This window comes from Camelus dromedarius, chromosome 11 (genome assembly GCF_036321535.1).
Source record: "Camelus dromedarius isolate mCamDro1 chromosome 11, mCamDro1.pat, whole genome shotgun sequence".
NCBI lineage: Eukaryota > Metazoa > Chordata > Mammalia > Artiodactyla > Camelidae > Camelus > Camelus dromedarius.
This window is the reverse complement of record NC_087446.1, coordinates 59,425,386-59,449,088: the sequence shown is the minus strand read 5'-3', so window position 1 is coordinate 59,449,088 and position 23,703 is coordinate 59,425,386. Positions and strand designations below refer to the sequence as shown.

The following is a 23,703-nucleotide window of genomic DNA, read 5'->3' as shown; positions in this document are numbered from 1 at the left end:
CCTATAATATTGACTATTTCCCTTTAATTTATAGGTAAATTCTGTTAATAATCTGCGTTTTTTTTAAAGCTCAATTTTTTTGATATGCTTTCAGTATCTAGTAAGGATACTAACTATAAATTAAAATAAATACCCAATAGGTTGGGTTCTGAGGTGAGAGTATTCAACCTGTGCACAATCGAATAAATTTCCGATTTTATTGATCATTAGGATTAGGAGGAGGGAACCTTTCAGTTTTTAGCTTTGTATGCTACTCTCTTCCCTCATTATATTTTAAAAATGCAGTTCAGTGTTTCTGATATATGATCCCAATGATTAATATCATTACTGTATGTTCTTAATAAACTTTTTTTTAGTTGGTAGTTAGCCAGTTGGTATTTGTCTATGTATGTGTGTGTATTTTAATACATGTGATTAGATAAACTAAGTAATACCAAATAGAGCAAAAACCACTTTAGATACAAAACTGTTTACTATACCTCTAAATCTAAATGTGATAATACTGTTTTTACATTTATAACTTTTATAAAAGAAAAGAACCTAGGCTCAAATATTATACAAGTCTCGGTTTAAATTGTGGCCTTGTCATTTATTTGCAGTGTGTTCTTGGTCATATTACTAGCTACATTTGAAGCTTCAGTTTCCTCTTCTGTCAATTACATGATAATACATGTGGTTACTGTGGGAACGTGAGAGATAATACACATAAAACTGTTAATGCAGTGGCTTCATCTCTGATTTTTCCTGTCATTATTATTGCAATAATCATCACCATTCTATTCTCAGCTGTTTTTGAGTGCTTAATATTTCACTGTTTCATGAGTGTAATAGCACTTTACTGCTCATTCTTAAGAGCCACAGGGTCTAGAATTCGCTTTGGTTTTCTCAGAACTGTTGATTTATTCTGATCTTGTTGGAATAATTTTCTACTTTAGAAAGTCTGAATCAGTCCTCTTCAGATGTTCTCTTTTATTGTAAAGAGACATAACATATCATATTTATTACAAACTAATGGTTAATGGGCTGTCTCTGAGTGAATAATACAACATCTTGACCAACGCTCTGTTAAATCACTGGCAGAATAAGTGAATTCAGATTTTGTCACAGTGATAATTTTTGCTGTAACTCCAGATGATAATATGTTTTCCTTGTTTTTCATTCATAGTACTGAAAGAAGTTTAGCTCTTCAGATTTTATTTTGTTCATGATTGGACCAACTATTTTTGTAGCTAGAATTTTATGTTTGTGATTAGCTTAGTCATTTATACTAATTACTTTAATTAAAAATACTGTTCTTTTAAATAAATGATAATATTCCTAACTTGGGTGAGAAAATAATATTTTTTTGACATTTGAATCTGTTTGTTTATTTTCTGTTTGTATTTCCAGGAAGCATTTTACCTTTATAAATGAAGTTTTCTGTTTATTTTTTAGCATACCTCCAGATAACCTCTCTATTCAAGAATTTCAAAGAAACGAAAGTATTGATGTTGAGGTAAGGAACCTATTTAAAACATTTTCCTGTAACTATTACTGAAAACCAAATAGTTGAAATGTTGAAACTGTAAAGTTGCTAAAATAAAGTAATAGGTTGAGCTTGAACCTAAAAGCATTAAAACTCTCAGAAAGGTTAAAGTTTAATTTTTAAAGCACTGACATTTTAAAAATGACTTTCTTACAGCTCTGTGCTTTGTGCATGTTGTGTAGGTACTAGTTATGTCCATTTAATAATTTTAAAAAGCAGCTGATTTAGTAAAATAAATCCATCAGTCAGTGAACATGCATTTGAGAGCCTATTTTACAGTTTGACAAATCAGATGTTTGTAGTTCAAATTAATCAATAAGTTGCTTAGAATTTTCTGTTTTAACCAACTGTAGAAGCAAATAAGTGTTTTTTAAAGAATATATTTTGCTGATATAAATGGAATTTAAAGAAGTAGTTGACTGTGGGTTTTTTTATTGGGGGTTTGCTTTAAATTTTTTTCCTTTGAAGTAGGATAGGGGACCTTTAAATAAGTCAAATTAATTATTAAATAAAGTGTACATGAAAAGCATAAATATCATATATAGATGCTAAATATTGCCTTTTGTCCCATTGCTATATTAACTCTTATAAAACTCTGCTTCAAACTTTTCTTCTTTTCCTGCAAAAGTCAAAATGACACATTATATATAAGAAATAAACTATTTAACAAAAATGAATATAACTTTACTTCCTCTTAATATCTCATTTTTATGGCTCTAAAAGGTGATTTAAGTCTTATTCTTAACCCTGTTTTGGATATTTTATTCTAATATGGATCCATTTCATATACTGACTTTTTCTCTAGAAGGCTCTTTGCTTTTATGGTGTTGAAGATCAAAATTTGTTAAGGTTGTTGTATAGTAAACAGTTTATAGTATTGACTATTTTGTAATAAAGTTATTTACTAAAGCAGATGAGGGAAACAGACTAATTATCCTGCATGTTAACATTAAAATTCTTCTGTAGTTCTATTAAGATTCTTTAACTGATTTTCCTGTAAAATAAAATTTAAATTTTACTCTAGAAATTATCATTTACATCAGTCTCTTTTGAGGGAAAAAAAAATGCCTTTGAATTTGCCTCTTTGCTTTTAGGTAGTTCAGCTTATCAGCACTGAGATACTGCCTTATGCCAATTTTATTCCTAAGGAATTTGTTGGTCAAATAATGACTATGCTTAATAAGGGCTCAATACATTCTCAGTCGTCTTCATTTACAGGTATGTTATTTCAGTGATTTTTTAAAAAAAATGTTAGTAAGTATTGAAATACTTTTGAAGAAGCTAACTGTAGAAATATTTACCCCTACGACTATGGTAAATGTAAACAGAAGAATGGCAAAGTAATTTTTAAGAATGTGATATAGAACATTAAGTTTTATGAGGGGAAAATGTGGTGAATTTTCTGTGCATTATGTGTGATGAATTAAATTTCAAAGCAGTTACAGAATCCAGCTAAATCATTGCAGGCCGAAATAAGTTACCAGTTTTGTGAAGTTATGGATTATGGGGAGGTAATGAGTCTATATTCTGTCACTTAGTAATTGATTAATCTGTTGGTTAAAACTTAGTAATTGGTTAACTGTCAGTTTTGTCATCTGTAAAATGAAAATATTAATACCAACCTCAGGATTATAAATTACAGAGTTATTAGTCCATTGAAAAAAAAAAGATGTCAATATTTGTTAAGGGAACTGACATTTAATGAATGACTACTATGTGTAGGATGTTATGCTAGAATATTAATCTCATTCCTCACAACATTTCTGTAAGGATAGATTCTACCATATGACAGAAGGGGAAATGGGTTTAGAAAGGTTGAAAAATTACCCACAGTCTTAAGGCTGGAGACCAAAGTTTATCCATGAAAAGAACTACATGCTTCTTTTGATTATATCATGCCAACTTATTGGGAGATGATATATAATAAGTTGCTTTTTGCTATTATTTCTCTTTTTTAAACCTGTGGTCAAGTGTTAAATGTAATTGTGTCATCATAATGTGATTTTTTTTTTTTTGGTAAGATGATTAAAAAATTCTAAACTTGTACCATGTGTATCCTTACTCCCCAGAATTTACTGGAGATGTAACTAACCTACTAAACTGTGATGAACACTGTCAAGAGCATTTAAGTGTACAGTCTGACCACGAGAGGTTTCTCACACTGCTTACTTCATAAGCTGGTTCTTTTTCCTAGCCCAGATAATTTTTAAAATTTATCTGGTAAAGTGTGAGTTTAACAAACATAGGAACCTCAAAGAAAAAAACTTTGAAGTCCACTTATCTTAATATAGTCAACTTTTTATTAAGAATATTAAAAAATATAGATAAATCTTCATGAAATATACTTTAAGAACAATATTTTAATTAGATATAAATATTCTAAGTTAAATGAGGACTACCGAGTGACCGTGTGTACTTTTTCTAGCAGTTTTCTGACAATAGCTCTTACCATTTATAATATTAAATGTACCAAGATAAAGAAGGCACAGGTACATTCTACCAGTGACTTTGCCATAGGACACAATTTTCTCAGCTTTAACTTGGAGTTTTCTTTAAGCATAAACATACAAATCCTTTCTTGCTAATAAACAAGACTGACCTATAAACACAGAGGTTCCAGTGATTATTTTTGGTCCCCTGCTCTTAAGTTTGATCTGACAGCCAGAGCTCACAGACATTTGAGGAAATCCTCCAACATGAAAGAGAAAGACCAAAACAAATGAAAAGGGGGTAAAAGAAACTGGGAAGAAAGAGATAATATGCAGAACCATCGAAAACATTTATTTTTTAAAAATACAATTATAATTAGGATGCTCAGAGAGATAAAAGATTTTACATTCATGAAACAAGAAACATGCTATTAGAACGGAGCAATCAGAACATGAAGGTGCGCATAAAAACTAAAAATATGATAGCTGACATAAGTTCAATCAAGGGTTGGAAGTAAAGCAAAGACAAACAAGTGGACAATATGAAAAGAAAGAAATAAAATGAATCCAAGGGATCTAATGTCCGACAATAGGTCTTCCAGGAAGAGAGAATAGAGAGAAGCTAGGAGAGAAAATTATCAAAGAAACAAACTGAAGATATAAATGTGCAGATTAAAAGTGGTCACTAAGTACCCAGAAAAGGGAAGGAAAAAAGATTCACAATAAGGCCTGTCATCATGAAATATCAAAATATTAGGGATAAAGAGAAGATGCTAAAAGATTTCAGAAAGAAAAGAAAAAGGTTTAACACAGAAGAGTTGTAGCAAAAGGACATTGGAATTCTCAGTAGCAACACTGGATGCTGAAAGATTGAAAGATGCTGAAAGGCTGTGGTTTCTGAGTTATAAATGGAAAAGATTTTTAACATAGAGTTTTATACCTAGGCCCACTGTTGGCCAAGTAGGAATGTAGAATGGTAGTTCTCAAATGTTAGCATGCATTATAATCACCTAGAGGGAAGCCATTTCCATGATCTAAACCCACAGTTTCTGGTTCAGTAGGTCTGCAGTGAGGCATGAGAATTTGCATTTCTAACATGTTCTCTGGCGATGCTGATGCTGCCTAGGAACCCCACTTTCAGTACCACAGTAAAATGACATTTTTGGAAATGCGAGGTCTTAAAATTTCTGCTTCCCATTCACTCCTTCTCAGGTACTGCAGAATTTGCCCCGTGAAAACAAAGGAGTACATCAAGAAAAGGGAAGGCATGAGATCTAGAAAGATACAACACAAGAAAGAATAAAAACAACTCACAGGGTGATGTCAAAGACTAGTTCTAGGATATAGCTGGACAGCGTGTCCAGAGAGCAACTAGTCCAGACTGGAGCTGAGGGCAGGGTCCAGGGAAGATGTTGCCAAGAGAAAAAGAGAATGGAAGAAAGAAACAGATTATTCCTAACTTGACCATGTAGAAGACTGTTGAGAGGTATTCTGCAGTGCTGTTGAAGGGGCTAAAAAGACCAGGACGAGGAGAATGTTGAGTTCCAGAGATGAGAGTGGACAGCCTTGCCTTGTTTTTGATCTTGCAAGGGGGAAAATTGTCTGTTTGACACATATATATGTATATTTATATACATGCTATTACCTCTAAGTTTTTCACGATACTTTTTATCAGTTAGGGAATTTCCTTCTATTCCTAGTTTCCTAAGAGTTGTATCATTAAGGTGTATTAGCGCATTGTATTAACCATCAAAAATTGTTAATTCTACAGAAGCAGAGATTGATATTCGTTTGAGAGAAGAATTTTCTAAAATGTGTTTTGAAACATTGCTCCAGTTTTCCTTCAGTAATAAAGTCACAACACCTCAAGAAGGCTACATTTCACGAATGGCACTCTCAGTGCTTCTAAAGAGGTCTCAAGACGTACTACATCGTTATATAGAGGATGAAAGATTAAGTGGTAAATGCCCTCTTCCAAGGTACATGTATATGTATATTTTTTAATTAAAGAAGGAATTAACTCTCATAGTTAATAATTTTTTTAAAAAGCTCTGAAAATCAAGTGTTTTCATAGGTGATCTGAACTTAACCTGAGGCTGTTTATAATTTTTAGTCCATACAATGTAAATTTCCAAAGTTTGCTGCAGATATATCAATGTGTTTATCATGCGGTGCTTTCCAGACTAGTTGTGGAGAGTAAGTAACATATGATTTATATACCAAATTACTTACTTGAATTTGAAAAGAAATCAAAGTCTAAAATACATGTTCTCAAGGATTTCTGGGTAAGGACTTGTGGATCTGTATGAACACATGACTGTGGATCTCTCTAGAGAGAAAATAATAGATAAATCATACTCTCTGAACTTCCTAGTTTGTTTTATAATCATTTGTAGGTTTCTCCGTAAGTTCTCTGCCATATCTCAGATCTTCTTTTCATCTAGTTTGCTTTATTAAGTCCTTGTATCCGAAGTGCTTTGCTTCTCATTTAGTCAAGCCATGCCAGGTAAAGGGGCTCTGGGTCTTTCTGCTAAACCAAAGCTAATCAAAGTTGGGGTATAGATCAGAATTTATCAAAAAATGCAATCATGAATTAGGGTTATGTTGCCAATCTATTTTTTAATGTGGAAGTTAGAGTTTAAGGCAAAGCAAATGAAGCAAATAGAAAACAATATTGGAAGACAAAATTATCAAAGTCAGGAAAGAGAAAAATCATTGTGGGTCCCATCTTATAAGGTAGTATTGAAAAGGTTAATCACTAACCCTGAATCTTTGTGTACTTTCTTAGTTACTTAGAATAAATCCCCAGAGTTGGCATTGACCTGTCAAGAGATTCAGACAGTTTAAAAAGTTTGATATGTATTACATATTGCCCGTTAGAGACTTCTGCTAATTTATATTATCCCAGGAATATTGAACATCCTTTTTCCTCAAGTTTTGGCAGTTTAAAATTATTTGCCATTTGATGAATGAAAAAATAATAACATAGTAGTTTGATTTCTTAAAAATTTTTGGTTTTGTATGTTGCTTTGTTTGGATTATTTTCATTAGATTATAAGATATTTGATTTCAGAAAGCAACTTTTCCTTTATTTTTGTTTTGTTTACTCTATTGCTTTTAAATTGAGTCTTATAGTTGTTACAGTGTATCATCCTATGTTTGCAGTATTACTACATTATTTTCTAAAACACTACACTGCAACACAATAAAATACTTACAAAAGGAGGCTTGGAATAGTACCCTGTCGTGGTATTAGGAAAGTCTTATCTGTTGAATGATAACACAGATTAGGGTTAGGGTGTAGGGGAAGACTGGAGGGTAGAAGAGCGATTTCTGCAGGAGAAAGAAGGAAGTCAACCTACTCTTATGGATCCTTTACTCCAAGCTCATTCTTCATTGCTGATGTCTCAAATAGTGTCACCTTCGGATTGATTTTGAGCCTATTTCTTACTTGTTATATTATAAGGTTAAATAAGTACTGTTATAATTTTAAAGATACTTTTGACAGCGTGATGAAATATGTGCCAGGAGGTAATAGTAGTCTTTATTTCCATTTAAACTTTGGCAAGTCCCTTTTGTACTAATTAGTTAAAAAAAAAAAAAAACTTGTAGAAATTGTAAAAGCATATCTTATATATTGTTTTACTTTTAAGTAGTTAATGAAATATCTGACAAATAAATTTAGATTTATATGAGTAGATGAGTGCCTTTCTCCCCATTTTAATGTTGATAACTTATAGTTAGAATAACTATAAATCTTATTTGCACACTGAAGTACATGTTAATGAAATGATTTTCTTTTATAAGAATTTAAAACTATATTAACTTTGCATTGTCTCGTGTTCAGTATTTTCCAAAGTATGTCTATTTATATAACTTAGTAAAAAATACACATGGCATAATTTTAAATCTTTTTTTTTACATTTTTTATTGAGTTGTAATCATTTTACAATGTTGTGTCAAATTCCAGTGTAGAGCACAATTTTTCAGTTATACATGAACATACATATATTCAATGTCACATTTTTTTCTGCAGTGAGCTACCGCAAGATCTTGTATATATTTCCCTGTACTATACAGTATAATCTTGTTTATCTATTCTGCATGTGCCTTTCAGTATCTACAAATTTTGAAATCCCAGCCTGTCCCTTCCCACCCCCTGCCCCCTTGGCAACCACAAATTTGTATTCTATGTCTGGGAGTCTGTTTCTGTTTTGTATTTATGTTTTTTTTGTTTTTCTTTTTTTTTTTTTGGAGTCCACATATGAGTGATCTCATATGGTATTTTTCTTTCTCTTTCTGGCTTACTTACTTAGAATGACATTCTCCAGGGACATCCATGTTGCTACAAATGGCGTTATGTTGTCATTTTTATGGCTGAATAGTATTCCATTATATAAATTTACCACCTCTTCTTCATCCAGTCATCTGTTGATGGACATTTAGGCTGTTTCCATGTCTTGGCTATTGTAAATAGTGCTGCTATGAACATTGGGGTGCAGGTGTCTTTTTGAAGTAGGGTTCCTTCTGGATATATGCCCAGGAGTGGGATTCCTGAGTCATATGGTAAGTCTATTCCTAGTCTTTTGAGGAATCTCCATACTGTTTTCCACAGTGGCTGCACCAAACTGCATTCCCACCAGCAGTGTAGGAGGGTTCCCTTTTCTCCACAGCCTCTCCAGCATTTGTCATTTGTGGATTTTTGAATGATGGCCATTCTGACTGGTGTGAGGTGATGCCTCATTGTAGTTTTGATTTGCATTTCTCTGATAATTAGTGATATTGAGCATTTTTTCATATGCCTGTTGATCATTTGTATTTCTTCCTTGGAGAATTACTTGTTTAGGTCTTCTGCCCATTTTTGGATTGGGTTGTTTGTTTTTTTCTTACTAAGCTGTATGAGCTGCTTATATATTCTGGAGATCAAGCGTTTGTCGGTTTCATCGTTTGCAAAAATTTTTTCCCATTTTGTAGGTTGTCATTTTGTTTTACTTACGGTTTCCTTTGCTGTGCAGAAGCTTGTAAGTTTAATTACGTCCCATTTGTTTATTCTTGCTTTTATTTCTATTGCTTGGGTAAACTGCCCTAGAAGAACATTTTTGAGATGTATGTGAGATAATGTTTTGCCTATGTTTTCTTCTAGGAGATTTATTATATCTTGTCTTATGTTTAAGTCTTTGATCCATTTTGAGTTTATTTTTGTGTATGGTGTAAGGGAGTGTCCTAGCTTCATTGATTTACATGCTGCTGTCCAGTTTTCCCAACACCATTTGCTGAAGAGACTGTCTTTATTCCATTATATATTCTTGCCTCCTTTGTCAAAGATTAGTTGACCAAAAGTTTGTGGGTTCATTTCTGGGCTCTCTGTTCTGTTCCATTGGTCCATATGTCTGTTTTTGTACCAATACCATGCTGTCTTGATGACTGTATAGTATTGTCTGAAGTCTGGGAGAGTTATTCCTCCAGCCTCTTTCTTTTTCTTCAGTAATGCTTTGGCAAGTCTAGGTCTTTTGTGGTTCCATATACATTTTATTATGATTTGTTGTAGTTCTGTGAAATATGTCCTGGGTGATTTGATAGGGATTGCCTTGGGCAGTGTGACCATTTTAACAATATTAATTCTTCCAATCCAGGAGCATGGGAGATCTTTCCATTTTTTCAAGTCTTCTTTAGTTTCCTTCACCAGTGGTTTATAGTTTTCCATGTGTAAGTCTTTCACCTCCTTGGTTAGATTTGTTCCTAGGTAATTTTATTAGTTTGGGTGCTATTTTAAAGGGGATTGTTTCTTTACTTTCTTTTTCTGTTGATTCATTGTTAGTGTGAAGAAATGCAACTGATTTTTGAACGTTAATCTTGTAACCTGCTACCTTGCTGAATTCTTCGATTAGTTTTAGTAGTTTTTGTGTGGAACTTTTAGGGTTTTCTATATATAGTATCATCTCATATGCATATAGTGACACTTTAACCTCTTCTTTTCCAGTTTGGATCCCTTTTATTTCTCTCTCTTGCCTGATTACTGTGGCTAGGACTTCGAAGACTGTGTTGAATAGGAGTGGTGATAGTGGGCAGCCTTGTCTTGTCCCAGATTTTAGTGGGAAGCTTTTGAGTTTTTCACTGTTGAGTACTATGCTGGCTGTAGGTTTGTCATATAGAGCTTTTATTATGTTGAGATATGTCCCCTCTATATCCACTTTGGTGAGAGTTTTTATCATAAATGGGTGTTGAATTTTAGCGAATGCTTTTTCTGCATCTATTGAGATGATCATGTGGTTTTTGTCCTTTCTCTTGTTAATGTGATGTATTAACTATAAATCTTATTTGCACACTGAAGTAGGTGTTAATGAAATGATTTTCTTTTATAAGAATTTAAAACTATATCAACTTTACATTATCTTGTGTTCAGTATTTTCTAAAGTATGTCCATTTATGTAACTTAGTAAAAAAAATACATATTTTAAAATCTTGATGGAAATAATTTCCCATCTTTTTTTTCAGACAACAAGTAACAGAAATCATATTTGTTTTAAAAGCAGTCAGTACTCTCATTGATTCACTTAAGAAAACTCAGCCTGAAAATGGTAAGTGCTTAGAAACTCAGTTATTCTAAACTCACAACATTTTTGTTCTATTTGCAATGTATTTTTGTATTGTTATTAAGTTAACTGAATTTTAGGAACATAACAGCTATAAGGCTTTTTCCCCCAGACCTTATGATAGCAAAGCATCAGGTCCATTAGTATGTCAATTAAGTAAAATTACTTTGTACTATTTTCCTTATTTCAAACAAATTTGACTTTTTTCCCCACCAGCTTTAAGATATAGTTGACATGTAGCATTAAGTTGAAAATACACAACTTGTGGATTTGGTACACTTTTATATTGCAATATGTTTACCATGGTGATTTTCACTCACACCTCATTCACATCACATAATTATCATTTCTTTTTTTGTGGTGAGAACATTTAAAATTTACTCTTAGCAATTTTCAAGTATATAATACAGTATTATTAACTGTAGTCACCATGCTGTATATTAGATGCCCAGAACTTAGTCATCTTATAACTAGAAGTTTGTACCCTTTGACCAACTGCTCATTTCCCCATCCCTCCCAGACCTTGGCAACCACCATTCTACTTTCTGTTTCTATGAGTTCAGCTTTTTTAGAGTCCACATAAAGGCGGTATTTGTCTTTCTCTGTGTGACATTTCTCTTAGCATAATGAATGCCCTTGGGTCCACCCCATTATCTCAGATGGCAGGATTTTCTTCTTTCTCGTGGTCGAGTAATATTTCATTGTGTGTGTGTGTGTATATGTATATATGTGTATGTATATATATGTATGTGTGTGTATATATGTGTGTATATAATATATATACACATACCATATCTTCTTTATCCATTCATCCTTTGATGAATTTGTTACCAAATTGAAATAGCTAAAGTTATTTTTACTGCTTTTCCCCCTTCAACCTTTATTTTGTAATGAAGTATTTGAAAGATTCTGTCTGTATTTATCATCTTATTCAGTGTTTTGTGTACTTTGACCTTTTCATTTTAAGTGGAAGGGCTCCTTTCAACATTTCTTGTAAGGCAGTCTGGGGTTGATGAACTGCCTTAGCTTGTTTGTCTGGGAAAGACTGTTTCTCCTCCATTTCTGAAGGAGAACTTTGCTGGATAGAGTATTCCTGGGTGATAGTTTTTAATCTTTCAATATTTTGAGTATGTCATTCCATTCTCTGTTGGCTTGTAGAATTTCTGCTGAGAAATCTGCTGATAGTCTAATGGGTTACCTAATGGTAGGTTACCACTTTTTTCCCTAGATGCCTTTAAAATTCCTTCTTTGTCATTGATTTTTTTAGTTTTAATATAATGTGTCCTGGGAGAAAGTCTGTTTGCATTGACGTGTTCTCTTAGCTTCATGGACTTGAATATCCAGTTCCTTCCCCAGGTTTAAAAAGTTCTCAGGTATTATTTCTTTAAATAAACTCTCTACTCCCTTCTCTTCTGTCTGCTTGGGTTAGTTCTTGTAAAATTTCTTCACTTTTTCTTATATCTTCGTTTTCTGTCCTCTTCTACCTGTATGATTTCTCAGTTTTTACCTTTGAGCTAGCTAATTCTGTCTTCCATGTGGTCTACTCTGTTTCCAGTATGTTCTTAGGCATTCTTCATCTCGTTTATTGAGTTCTTCAGCTCCAGAATTTCTGTTTGGTTCTTTTTTAGAGTTTCAGCCTCTTTGGTAACATATTTCTTTGTTCGTTAATTTTATTCCTGAGCTCATCGAACTGCTTTTCTGGGTTTTCTTGTAGCTTGTTGAATCTCTTTATGACAGCTATTTTGAATTCTATCAGTTAGATTACAGTAAAGTTTGGTTTCTGGAGAAAGGTCATTTTCTTTTGTGGTACCTTATTACTGTCGTTTTTCATGGTGCTTGATGAGATGTTCCTCTGCCGATATATTTGAGGTAACAAACACCTTTTTTCTTTAGTAAAGCTTCTTTTTGATTTGATTCTATTTAACAGGTTAGTAATTAGAGGCCTTTCTTTAGTTTTTCAGTAGGTGGCACTGTAGCACAAGTTTTTGGTTTGTCTTACCTGAGCTGCCTGTGGTTATTTTTGAGAACTGGCACTTTCCACCCTCTACTGTCTCTTGTAGGAGTGTTGCCTGGTGTCCTTGTTGTCACTGCTTATGCTTATGGGGTTGCTGGTACCTTGCTGCTGCCAGTGTTGCTGCTGTCACTGGCATCGCTGCTTAAGGCACTGGGATAGCAGGGTCTCCACCATGTCCAGGATCTCCTGGGTCCATGCTTCTGGGTCCACTGCAGTGGGGCAAGGGGATGGATGATCTGTGGAGCTGGGGTTCTGGGTCCTTCTGCCACATCCGGAGTTATCAGTTTCATGGATGCTGCTGCTGTGGGCAGATGAGCCAGTGTCATGTGTGCCTCCATGACTAGAGGGATGACGTCCCAAGCCCTGGTGTGGTCTGGTTCCCCATAGCCTCGGCCACAGCTGTGGCTGAGAAGCCCGAGTAATGTGCGTCACCTCCCCCACTGCTGTTAGGTTTTCTGGGGCTGTGGGTTCAGCTGCTGGGGCTGGAGATCCAGGATTTCAGGCACCACCTGCACTGTTACCCCAGATCTGCCTCCTCTGTGTGTTTCAGTACACCCACCCTTATGTACAGATGTACAGATGTGTGGAATTCTCTGGAACCCCGGTGTATTGGGCAGAGACACTTTTGTTGAGTTATGGTTGTTTTACTGGTGGTAGATTGAAGAAGGGAAGAGACAAAGGGAGCCTCTCACACCACGCTGACGCTGACTTCACTCTCTGGCTGACTTTTTTTTTTTAAACTAAATTGGTCTGAATTCAGGGTATTGCATAGACCATTTGTAACTTATCTATTTTTAATGTAAAACATGACTGACTTTTTTGGATTGTGGAAGGCCTCTTTTCTGCATTTGTACTGACTTATTGTATAGATATAAGCTGTATAAATAACCAGGAATCATTTTTACTGTCTTTTCTCATTTGTTTCCCCTTTCTGTTACTCATTTATACAATCTCTTCTTTACACTAATGCCAGAAATGACTTTTCCAAAAGTGTAACTTTGGTCATTCATTTTTCCATCCTTGTAAAACAAAACAAAATAATCTTTTCCTTTACCATTACCTACCAAATACATAGAGTACTGCTTTCTGACTCTACTCTCTTCATGCTTTATTTCCCACTAAACTTCATATACCCTACTCTCCCACCAAACTGAAATTCACAGTTTACCCAAGCATTCCCAATCCTTTGCTCATTTCATTCTCCTGCCTAAATCCACCCTGCTCAGATACCACACCACTTTTAAGCCTTGTTTTTATTCCTTAAAGGTGAGTGATTTCTTTTTTCAGTGAATTTGCAGCTCTATTTTGTGTGCCTTTGTCTTAAAGCACTCTCCTTCAATTACAGTTATGCATGTATATGACTCACTCCCCTTAAAGAGTAAAATTCTCGAGAGGCTTTTTGGATCATGTTTTATTCTATTTTGAATCCTTTACAACATTGCTACCCAAAGTGTGGTTTTTTGGACCAGCCACAGGTCTTAAGAGTTTGTTACTGGTTCAGGAAAAGATAAAGAGCTGGCATCAGAGTCTAAGTCAGTTGTGACTAAGCACACTGGTTCAGCTGATTCTTTTTTTCTTTTTTCATACAACAAGACTTTGTTATAGAAAGAAGTGTGTTTATTTACATTCTGGCACAAGCACCTTGGCAGACTGGCGCTTTAAGCAGTATTACCTTTAATAACCAGGAAAAAATAAGTGAGTCACAGGATATTTGTTCTTGTCACTTGTTATATAATTAAATACATGATTTTCTCTTTTCAAAATTCACCGATTGTTACTTTGGCCTAGAAAGGGTGAATATGGTACTAAATATTAAGAGGCAGTAGACTTGTATATATATTCAACCCAAGGGAGGGGTAGAATTTCTAAGAAAAATCCTGGAGCAGCGTCCTTAATGTATCCCATGAAGTTCAAATTTGAGTTATCTTAATAAAATGTTCTGGTTGATTTTTTTCAGAGAGGGAAACCATGAATTGATTCCTTGGAGACCAGTAAAATCTTTAGTAGATAAAAGGATAGAACTAATTCTTAGAAATAGATAGTACTTAAGAAATAAGCAGGAAAGTCTCTATTTTTTCATATTATTGCCATAGACATATTAAATACAGAAAATATATTTCAGTGCATAGTACTTGCATTATTTTTTATGATCCTTTAACAGCTGTCAAAAAACCCAGAATTTTTATAAAGGAAGAAAAGAGAGGGAAAACTCAGTAACCTTTTTTTTACAGAGTCAATGGGCCATGGATAGGGCAGTGTAGTAATGATAGATGATCTAACGAAATTAGTGTTAAAAATTGTTTAAGAGAGTTTGAATTATGCCTCTGGGCATATGAAATGAAGATTTAAATTAGATGTAACCATAAATGATGATATAATAACATATTAAAACAGTATGATAAGTTTCATTAAGAAACAGAAAAAATGAAGATAACTTAGAGAAAGCCAGGCCTTCCTGGCAGAAATATGTTGGACTCCTCATAGCCAGTCCAGAGTTAATTCAAGGGGATGACTACAAGGTTTGGAACCAGTGTACACCCGACATTTGTTTAGAATGTTTGTTATTTATTTTAGGTTTTCTAGTGGGAGAGGAGGCATTTGTTGGACTTACTTAGTTTAGAGGAATTTTGTATTTATCATTTTAGTTGCTCTTTAGTTAAAAATTTGAATAGGTCGTAAACATACACATGGTTTAAAAATTCAAAAATATAGAAAGATACACAGGGAAAAGTTTTAAGCTGGTCTTTTCCCTATTCAGTACCTGATTGGTTCTTACCTTATCACAAGCAAACGTTTTTATTAGTTTGTGGATCCTTCCATAAGTTTATCATGTAAATACAAAATGTATACAGTTGGCCTTTGAACAACGCAGGGATTAGGAGTGCCAACCTTCCAAGCAGTCAGAAATCCATGTATAACATACATGGTTCCTTTATATCTGGGGTTCTGCATCCTTGGATTCAACCAATAAGGAACTGTGTAGCACTGTAGTATTTACTGTTGAAAAAAGTCCGTGTAAAAGTGTATCTGCACAATTCAGACCTGTGGTTGTTCAAAAGTCAACTGTACTCCAATATGCTCCCAGTTTTTAGCATGAATGAATATGCATAATAGCCTCATATTATAGCTACTGTTCTGAACGCTCTTTATTTTTTTCCACATCACGAGCATCATGGAAATTCTTCCATATCAATGCATACAGCTTTTTCATTGTTACTGATAGTTAGGTCCAAAATACCCATTAAGATCTATGGTTAGTTTTTTTTTTAATTTTTTAATTGAGTTATAGTCATTTTACAATGTTGTGTCAAATTCCAGTGTAGAGCACAATTTTTCAGTTATACATGAACATACATATATTCATTGTCACTTTTTTTTCTGCTGTGAGCTACCACAAGATCTTGTATATATTTCCCTGTGCTATACAGCATAATCTTGTTTATCTATTCTGCATATGCCTGTCAGTATCTATGGTTAGTTTTAAAACATATTTTAATTTAAGAAATTTGAGTAGCTTCCCCTGGGTTAAGGTGTTATCTTAAATAATGTATTTTTGTATTTTCCTGTAATATACCAAAAATAAGTTTGATCAGTTGACTCTATATCTAGGCCAACCTAGATAGCTTTCAATCTATGCAATCTTTTTTTTCTGATTCTTTTATTACAGTAAGAAATAAATATAACAAACTTACATTCATAACTATTTTTTCAGTGGTATTAAATACATTCACAATGTTGGCAACCATCATCACCATCCATGTCCATAACTCTTTTTATCTTGTAACTGAAACTTTATACTCATGGAGCAATAACTCCCCATTCTCCACTTCTCCTAGTCGTTGGTAACCACCATTCTACTTCCTATCTCTATGAGTTGTGACTGCTTTAAGTACCCCATATAAGTTGAAGCATACGGTATTCTTTTTGTGACTGGCTTATTTCACTTAGCTCATGTTGTTTAGCTGTCTTATGTGTGCCTTTGTCTTTTTCAAGGCTGAATAATATTCCACTGTGTGTGTATATATCTATATACATCCATTCATCTATTGGTGGACACCTGGGTTGCTTCCATGTGTTAGCTGTTGTAAATAATGCTGCTGTGAACTTGAATGTACATATATCTCTTTGAGACTCTGATTTTAATTCTTCGAGGTATATACCTAGAAGTGGAATTGCTGGATCATATGGTAAAATCTATTTTTTATTTTTTGAGGAACCACCATACCGTTTCCCACAGTGGCTGTACCATTTTACATTACCACCAGCAGTGAACAAGCATTCTTTCTGTTTTATCCACATCCTCATCAACACATGTTGATTACTGTTTTTTTTTTTTTATAGTAGCCATTCTATTAAGTATGAGGCAGTATCTCATTATAGTTTCGATTTGCATTTTCCTAATGATTAGTGATGTTGAGCATCTTTTCATGTGCTTTATCAGTCATTTGTATATCTTCTTTGGAGAAATACGTATTCAAGTCCTTTGCCCATTTTTGAGTTATTTGGTTTTTGTTGTTGAAGCCTTTTTGTGCCTCTGTGATCAGAAGTAACATTTAGAGCACAGATCCCTGATATTTGGAAGTTAGGGTCCTTTTTCCCGACCCTGACTTCCCCCAAGCTGCATGTAAGCTGCTCCAGGAACACACACAGCTGCCTACCACACGGCTTGGGGTGGGGGATGGGTAGCTGCTACTGTGCTAAGGGCTTAGATTGACAAAAATTAATCTCAGTATTCTATCCAAGTCTTCCTCTGGAAGTTGCAAAGGTTCAGTAGACTCCAGAGTTCCAAAATAGTTACATCAGATTCTTCCAGTTCAATTGTTGTCTAGGTGGGTAGACAGATTCCTGGCACTTACTATGTGGTCATTTCTCAGAGTCCTCTCTGTGTAATCTTTTGTTAAAAGATTAGTGGAAGGTTTTACAGACAACAGCTAGAGCAGACTGTTTGAAACTACCTGGACCATTGGTTTTTACTGTTTGTTGTTGTTATTGTTGTTAAGCAGCAAAATTCTCTTTACAGTTGAAATCTGAAATGGATTTCCAACATACAAAACAGATAAAAGCAGAACATCTCTCACCTGACATTCCCTCCATCACCAGTATCCATCAGCCTCACTCCCCCTTTCTTCTTCCCACCTCCACTCCAAGGAAGTCCCTGTTTAGGTGGAGAAGAGATTAAATGAACATTTTAGCATTTCCCAAGATATGTACTAAGCAATGAATATTAATGATGAGGGATGTCAGTAGATATTGAATGGGAAAAAAATTCCATAATGAAATTAATTTTGGAAACCTTGGCTTGGATAAAGTTAGATCTGTTCTTTTACTTTGAGCCTTTAATAAATTCATGTGAGTTATGAATCCCCAAAAGGGAAGATGATACATACATTTGCCAAGCTTACTTGACGATGGTTTTTTCAAAGAAGTAACTCGAACAATAGTTTGAGAACCTCATTCCTTTATTCTATAGTATAAGTTGACATATAAGAAATTATATGAGTTGATCAGGGACACCCAGCATTACCTTATTTCAGAAAGGTATTTAGACACTTAATTGACACTCAATAAATTGGAGTGAAGAAAAGAATCAAAGCTCCTTATGCATAGTATTCTTTCTTTTATACTACACTGCCTCCCAGATTTGAGATTTGTTCTGCAAAGTGTCATATACATATACTAAGAAAAATCTGTCATCTGGTTTTGTTGTGCATTGTGCTCAATAATATGCACAGTACTTATAGGAAAACAGAAATGTAATATGTGATCTCAGAGTATAAGGCAATTACAAAGTAACTGGGGTGTAACATTTGTCCATTCACCAAATAGTGTTTAACTGTACTAGTTGTTCATAACAGTGGTGAAGAAGCAGAAATGTCCCTTCCCACTACAGCTTAAATCTAGTCATGTACATTAAAGATTAGCAAACAGTGTAAGAGTGTAGTGGGTTATTTGTGGTCATTTGAAGTTAAAATCAACATTAAGGACATTACTAGGAAAATCATTTAAGATATATATATATTTAGCATACAGCTGCATAAAAATGGAATTGGTTTCTAATTGTTCTTGAAAAGTACAGTTTATTCTCTAGCTATTATACTGAAAGTGGCAATGGTTTGAATTATTCTAAGCTGTTTTGTTAGCATCCAAGGCCTTCACAAACGGAAGCATCATGTAAAATGTACTTTATCAAATTTGTTGGTATGGACAACTCTGCACACTGGTCGTGTATTTTTCCCTCATGCCTTATTAAGTACTGCAGGAAGTCACCCAAAGTTTAAAAAAAGAAAAGGTTAAGGAGTGGAGGTGAGAAGAAGAATGGGGAGTGGGGCTGATGGGTGCTGGTGAGGGAGGGAGTGTCAGGTACAATCTCCCTGTTCAGGAGTTTTTTCTTTGCATTGTATTTCTTTGCGTTGTGTTTATGTTATAATCTTCTATTCCAATCCACTCTTTTTTGAGGTTTTATACTTTTTGCATTACAGTTGATGGAAATACCTGGGCACAAGTAATTGCCTTATACCCAACGTTAGTGGAATGCATCACCTGCTCATCTTCAGAAGTCTGCTCTGCCCTTAAAGAAGCACTGGTTCCTTTTAAGGATTTCATGCAACCACCAGCATCCAAAGTTCAGAATGGAGAATCTTGACCAGCTACAATAAACTCAAACAAGAAAGACAGCTGAAGAATGTTTGCTCCTCAGTGAGTTTTCTGTGAGAAGGACGTTTCTTACCACAAATAATTCTTGGCAGCTGTTGTTGGCCTCCTTTAAATTGTACTTACCTGAGTTAAGTAGTTCACATTACAAGCTTACATGTCAACAAAGGCTCCTGAATGAGTAGCAGTGCAAGCCTTTAATAAATTAAACTGATGGGAGAGGTGGTTAATACTGCAGCATACCTGCTACTGTTTCTTCATTTGGTGATTTAAAAGTGAGCTTATGTACAGTTTGTGGTGTATGTGTTAATGATGTACTTTTTAAAAAGAAAGAAAAGATATTTCATTTACTCAGATTTATTAGGCTGGTGTTTTTGAGCCCCTTTTCTAGTACAAAATTGTACTAAACTTTTATGCAAGACGGTACTGTAACATTCCATATTGTCTATAACCAGCCTTTGTAAACAAAGGGAACTGATATACTTGTGTGTATAATAAATGGTACAGTTCTGTATAAAATAGCTGCATTTATTATTTAAATTTTTAAAATATTGATGTTAAATGCTTGAAGCTGTATTTATTATTAATGCAAAATTGTTTGCTTACATTTTTACTTATAATTTGCCTTCTTAAGTGGCAGATATGCTCACCATATGATCATGAAGTTAGCTGAATGCTTATTTTAAGTGTATTTAGTGACTGTTAAACATCTAACCAGAAAGGTCATGTGAACATAGCAGCAAATAGTTGATTTGCTGATTTTGCAACTTTCAAGTATAGATTATTAACTTAATATGTTGGGATATATTGTAGCACTATGACTCCGTCATACCTCATTTCTTTAATTATCTTTCTCAGATTTCACATAAGTCTGTCTCTTTTTATATTTGCTGTCTGGATTTTAAAGACTTTTCATACTTTATATTTCTACTGATCTTTTTTTTCCCCACTGACTAACAACATTTATCACTGTCTTTGAATTATGACCCAGGCAAGATGATTTCACATTTCCCAAGATTTTGCCGTGAGGTTTTGTTCATTTCAGTGCTCCATTTTGTATGTCCTCTCAAGAAGAAAATAACTATGCTCTAACCCACAAATTTAAAATACGTGTAATAGTCTAAAACAATGAGAAGTGTATTTTTTGAGATAGTGAAGAATTTAAAAGTGCAGTGAACTTTGTCATGGAGTGAAATGCCAATTTTGTTTCACCTTCCTATCTTAGTGAAGAAGAAAAGTGCTCTTGAGTACATTAACTTAATTGTTTCTTAAAAAGCTGACTGACCTAGCTCACTGTACTCCTTATTTAATGGATTATGGTATTGTCATAATTTTATCCTGAGTTAAATTTTCATAATTATATGAAGACTCAAAGATGTTTAAAACAATGATTATTCATAAGAAATCATAGTAGTCTTAGTATTATTTTAGTATGCTGGAAGGCCTTTGATTTTAATAGAATTTATTAATTTCAGCCTCTCCAGAATAATTATAAAACTACAAGAAGATATTAGAATTAAGTAATGAATTAGATACAATTTTGAGGCTGTTGTAATTGTCTATTTAATTTGCACTGTTATCTGTAGACATGTGATCAGGTCTTTTTTTTGAGGGGATATTATTTTTATTTACATGCATTAATGAATTTCTATTTTATAATTTCACCTAAAATTAAGGTAAAATATGACATTTCCTAGACTCTATCTTCAGCATTTTCCTTTAAGAAAGTTGTAAAAAAAAATTCAAGCCGTATATTTAGTTTATTTTCTGTATTTGGATATGTTAAATTGGGCATTAGAAACGTCTGCATATCACTGATAAAGTATTGAAATAGAATAAGAAGGTAGTGTTCCAATTCAGTAACACCTTAAAAATATTGCCATGAATTTACATGAAGTAAAAATATGTCCATTCTTAAGAAATAGCAGATCAATTGCAATCAGAATAATTATGCTCCAGTGAAAGTTAAATGTGAGTCTTGGGTATGTAGCTATAATGTGAGTAGTTCTAGCTATTGTATTAGTTTTCAATACTAGAACCATGCCCTACAGAAAAAAAAAAGAAAACCCCACAAATGTGGTGAATGTGTAAATATCATATAATATGGTAATCAGTGCCAGTCTTAGTGATGAGCAAAGTGGGCCGCCCCCTAGGTGGTGTAATTTGACTGATTTTTCCTCCCAGGGTATCTCCTGCCACCCCTAGGAATCACTGCTAGGAATTCATTCCTTTGAATCAAGGCTGCATTTTCTAAAATATCCTGACCCCTGGGGAGGTTACTACATTGTGCTTGTCTTGGTATGAATTGCCTTCTTCAGGGACTAGAAGAACCGGGCTGTGTGAGGTTACTAGATTCTAGGAGATTCAAAAAAGAAGCTCCCGAAGCTGAGATCATTTTATAGCACAATTGAGACTATGACTAGGACTGAAACAGTAGTAATAATGTCCTTTGAGATTCGTATTATAAATACAGTGAGTTTTCAGCCTCGCATAATCACTTTTTGTCACTGACAGTGCCTATCTTACAAAGCTGGCTAGACAACAGGCATATGCCAACAATTGGGTTCAAGTCCTTTTCTAGCTGTTTTTTCCAGTATAAAGAAACCAAACTAATTTTCAACTTGAATAACTTACTTTTTAGTTCCCTATAATGCTACCACTGCCAAAAAGGAAAAGAAAAGGTCATTTTGTAGTTTCTTATTTAGTTTCTTTATAGTTAGTGTTAATATTTTGTTAGTTTTATTATATATATTTGTAACATTTATGTATTAGGAGTCTGCTAGGTGCCAAAAGAAGAAGAAAATGCATAAAAGTCTGGCTTAGAACCGCTTTTAACTTTTTTTTTTAATAATCCTGCCTAGTTGTGAGGCAGTGAAGAGCTGAGGCTCTGCCTCCTATTCAACTTCACGCACGTTAACTTTTCACAGCCTGTTTTCTTATCCTGAAACAGAGATGATAATCAATGAGTTACTCGTTCTTCAGAGAAAACAATACAGAGTTGGAATTTTGAGTTGATTTCATAATGACATTCTTAGGGTAACTATTTATGTTGTTTGATAAATTTATTGCTATTCCTATGCCGAGACTTTTGACTCTATGGTTTTCTCCCTTTTCCTCCTGCATCATTTTCATCTTCTCTTTCTTTCTTCTTTAAGTTCTATATCCACCTTATCTCCTTTCTTTTACTTTCCCCTAATTTGTTTTCTCCTTTCATCCTCTTTCATCCTCTGCCTCTTTTCCTCTAATTTCACCTGGATCTCTTCAAAAGAAACAGAGCTATTAGTGGTAGGACCACTACCAGCTGCCTTTCTGTTAAATGAGACTCTGAAAATACCTTCCTACTTTGGCCACTGCTGCTTTTTTTGCGGAGGTGAAGTCCCCCTGCCATTTCAGTGGCTGAGCAAGTTAAAGTAATCTGTGGCTATTGCTCCTGCTTTCTTTCTGAATCCCCAGGATTCAGCAGCCAGGATGCTCACAAAATGAGATTGCTACAAATATGATGAATTCAGCAGCTAAACTTGAAACAATCATGTCTTTTATGTGGATAGAGAGATTATACCACTTTTATCAAAAGGGGGTCTTTAAAATCCGCTTATGAAAGTTGTGTTTTTTTTGTCGTTTGGGGGAGGGCTTTTTATTTGTTTTTGGAGGCAGATACTTTGAACTATTTTATATTTATGTTATATAAATATTATTTGTTGATTTATAATATTTGCACAGTGCCTACTTTCAAGGAGGACTCGAGACAGCATATTGCCCATGTATTTCAGCTGTTTCTGTTTTTCTCTTGAAAGCAGTATTCTTTGATAGAAGACCTAGAATGTTAATAATACTCATCTCCAGTCTTTCTTGGGTGTATTTGGTATCTGTGTGCTTAGAGCTTAGAGTGATACAGAGGTCAGTTGAAACATTCTTACACTGTGGGATTGATTCTAGCCCCTCAGGTAAGAAAAAAATTTATTGTGCCCTTGAATTTTGAGACCATTTTCAGTTGCTGCAAATGTGGTTATATTAAATTTTATTTTAAACTAACATTCAATAAATAGTGCAACCAGGGAAGATTTGCTAAACCATGCCATTATTTGGGAAACTATTGCAATATATGAACAACTGCTTCTTTCTGTGAAGTTTTGCTAGATGGGAGAAAAATTCTAAAGCTATATAATACTGCAATCTTATTCTTTTTATCTAGAAAAATAAAATATTAGGCTTCAGACCCAACTGTGAAAATTGCATTTGCTTTCCAGCTTTTACTACCTCTGTGTCATAATTTTAACACATAACATACAACTTCTGTCTCTTAAGGCAGTTACCATATGGTGTTTATGTCAGACTGGATATATTTATCTAATTTTGTGAGATTCTTTTTTAGCTCCCTACACAGTTCTTGAAAGTAATACTGCTGTTGTTACACTTTCTCCTTGCAATTTTTATGTTGTTGAGATGTATCAGTTATGTATTATAATCATGAAAGTCTCTTGGCCTCAAAGC

The 23,703-nt window shown here is 34.1% G+C and overlaps 1 protein-coding gene across 4 annotated transcripts in view; it reads left to right on the top strand.

The window, feature by feature from the left end:
- MON2 (MON2 homolog, regulator of endosome-to-Golgi trafficking) overlaps positions 1 to 23,428 on the top strand; it is a 101,205-nt gene extending 77,777 nt beyond the window's left edge. For all 4 annotated transcript variants that reach the window (XM_010989146.3, XM_010989144.3, XM_064491144.1 and 1 more), the window contains 5 exons: positions 1,435 to 1,495; positions 2,620 to 2,743; positions 5,726 to 5,933; positions 10,450 to 10,532; positions 19,041 to 23,428. In XM_010989146.3, coding sequence (XP_010987448.2) covers positions 1,435 to 1,495; positions 2,620 to 2,743; positions 5,726 to 5,933; positions 10,450 to 10,532; positions 19,041 to 19,204 — 640 coding nt within the window. In that variant the 3' untranslated portion in view covers positions 19,205 to 23,428. The remainder of the gene's footprint in view (positions 1 to 1,434; positions 1,496 to 2,619; positions 2,744 to 5,725; positions 5,934 to 10,449; positions 10,533 to 19,040) is intronic.
- The last annotated feature ends 275 nt before the right edge of the window (positions 23,429 to 23,703 follow it).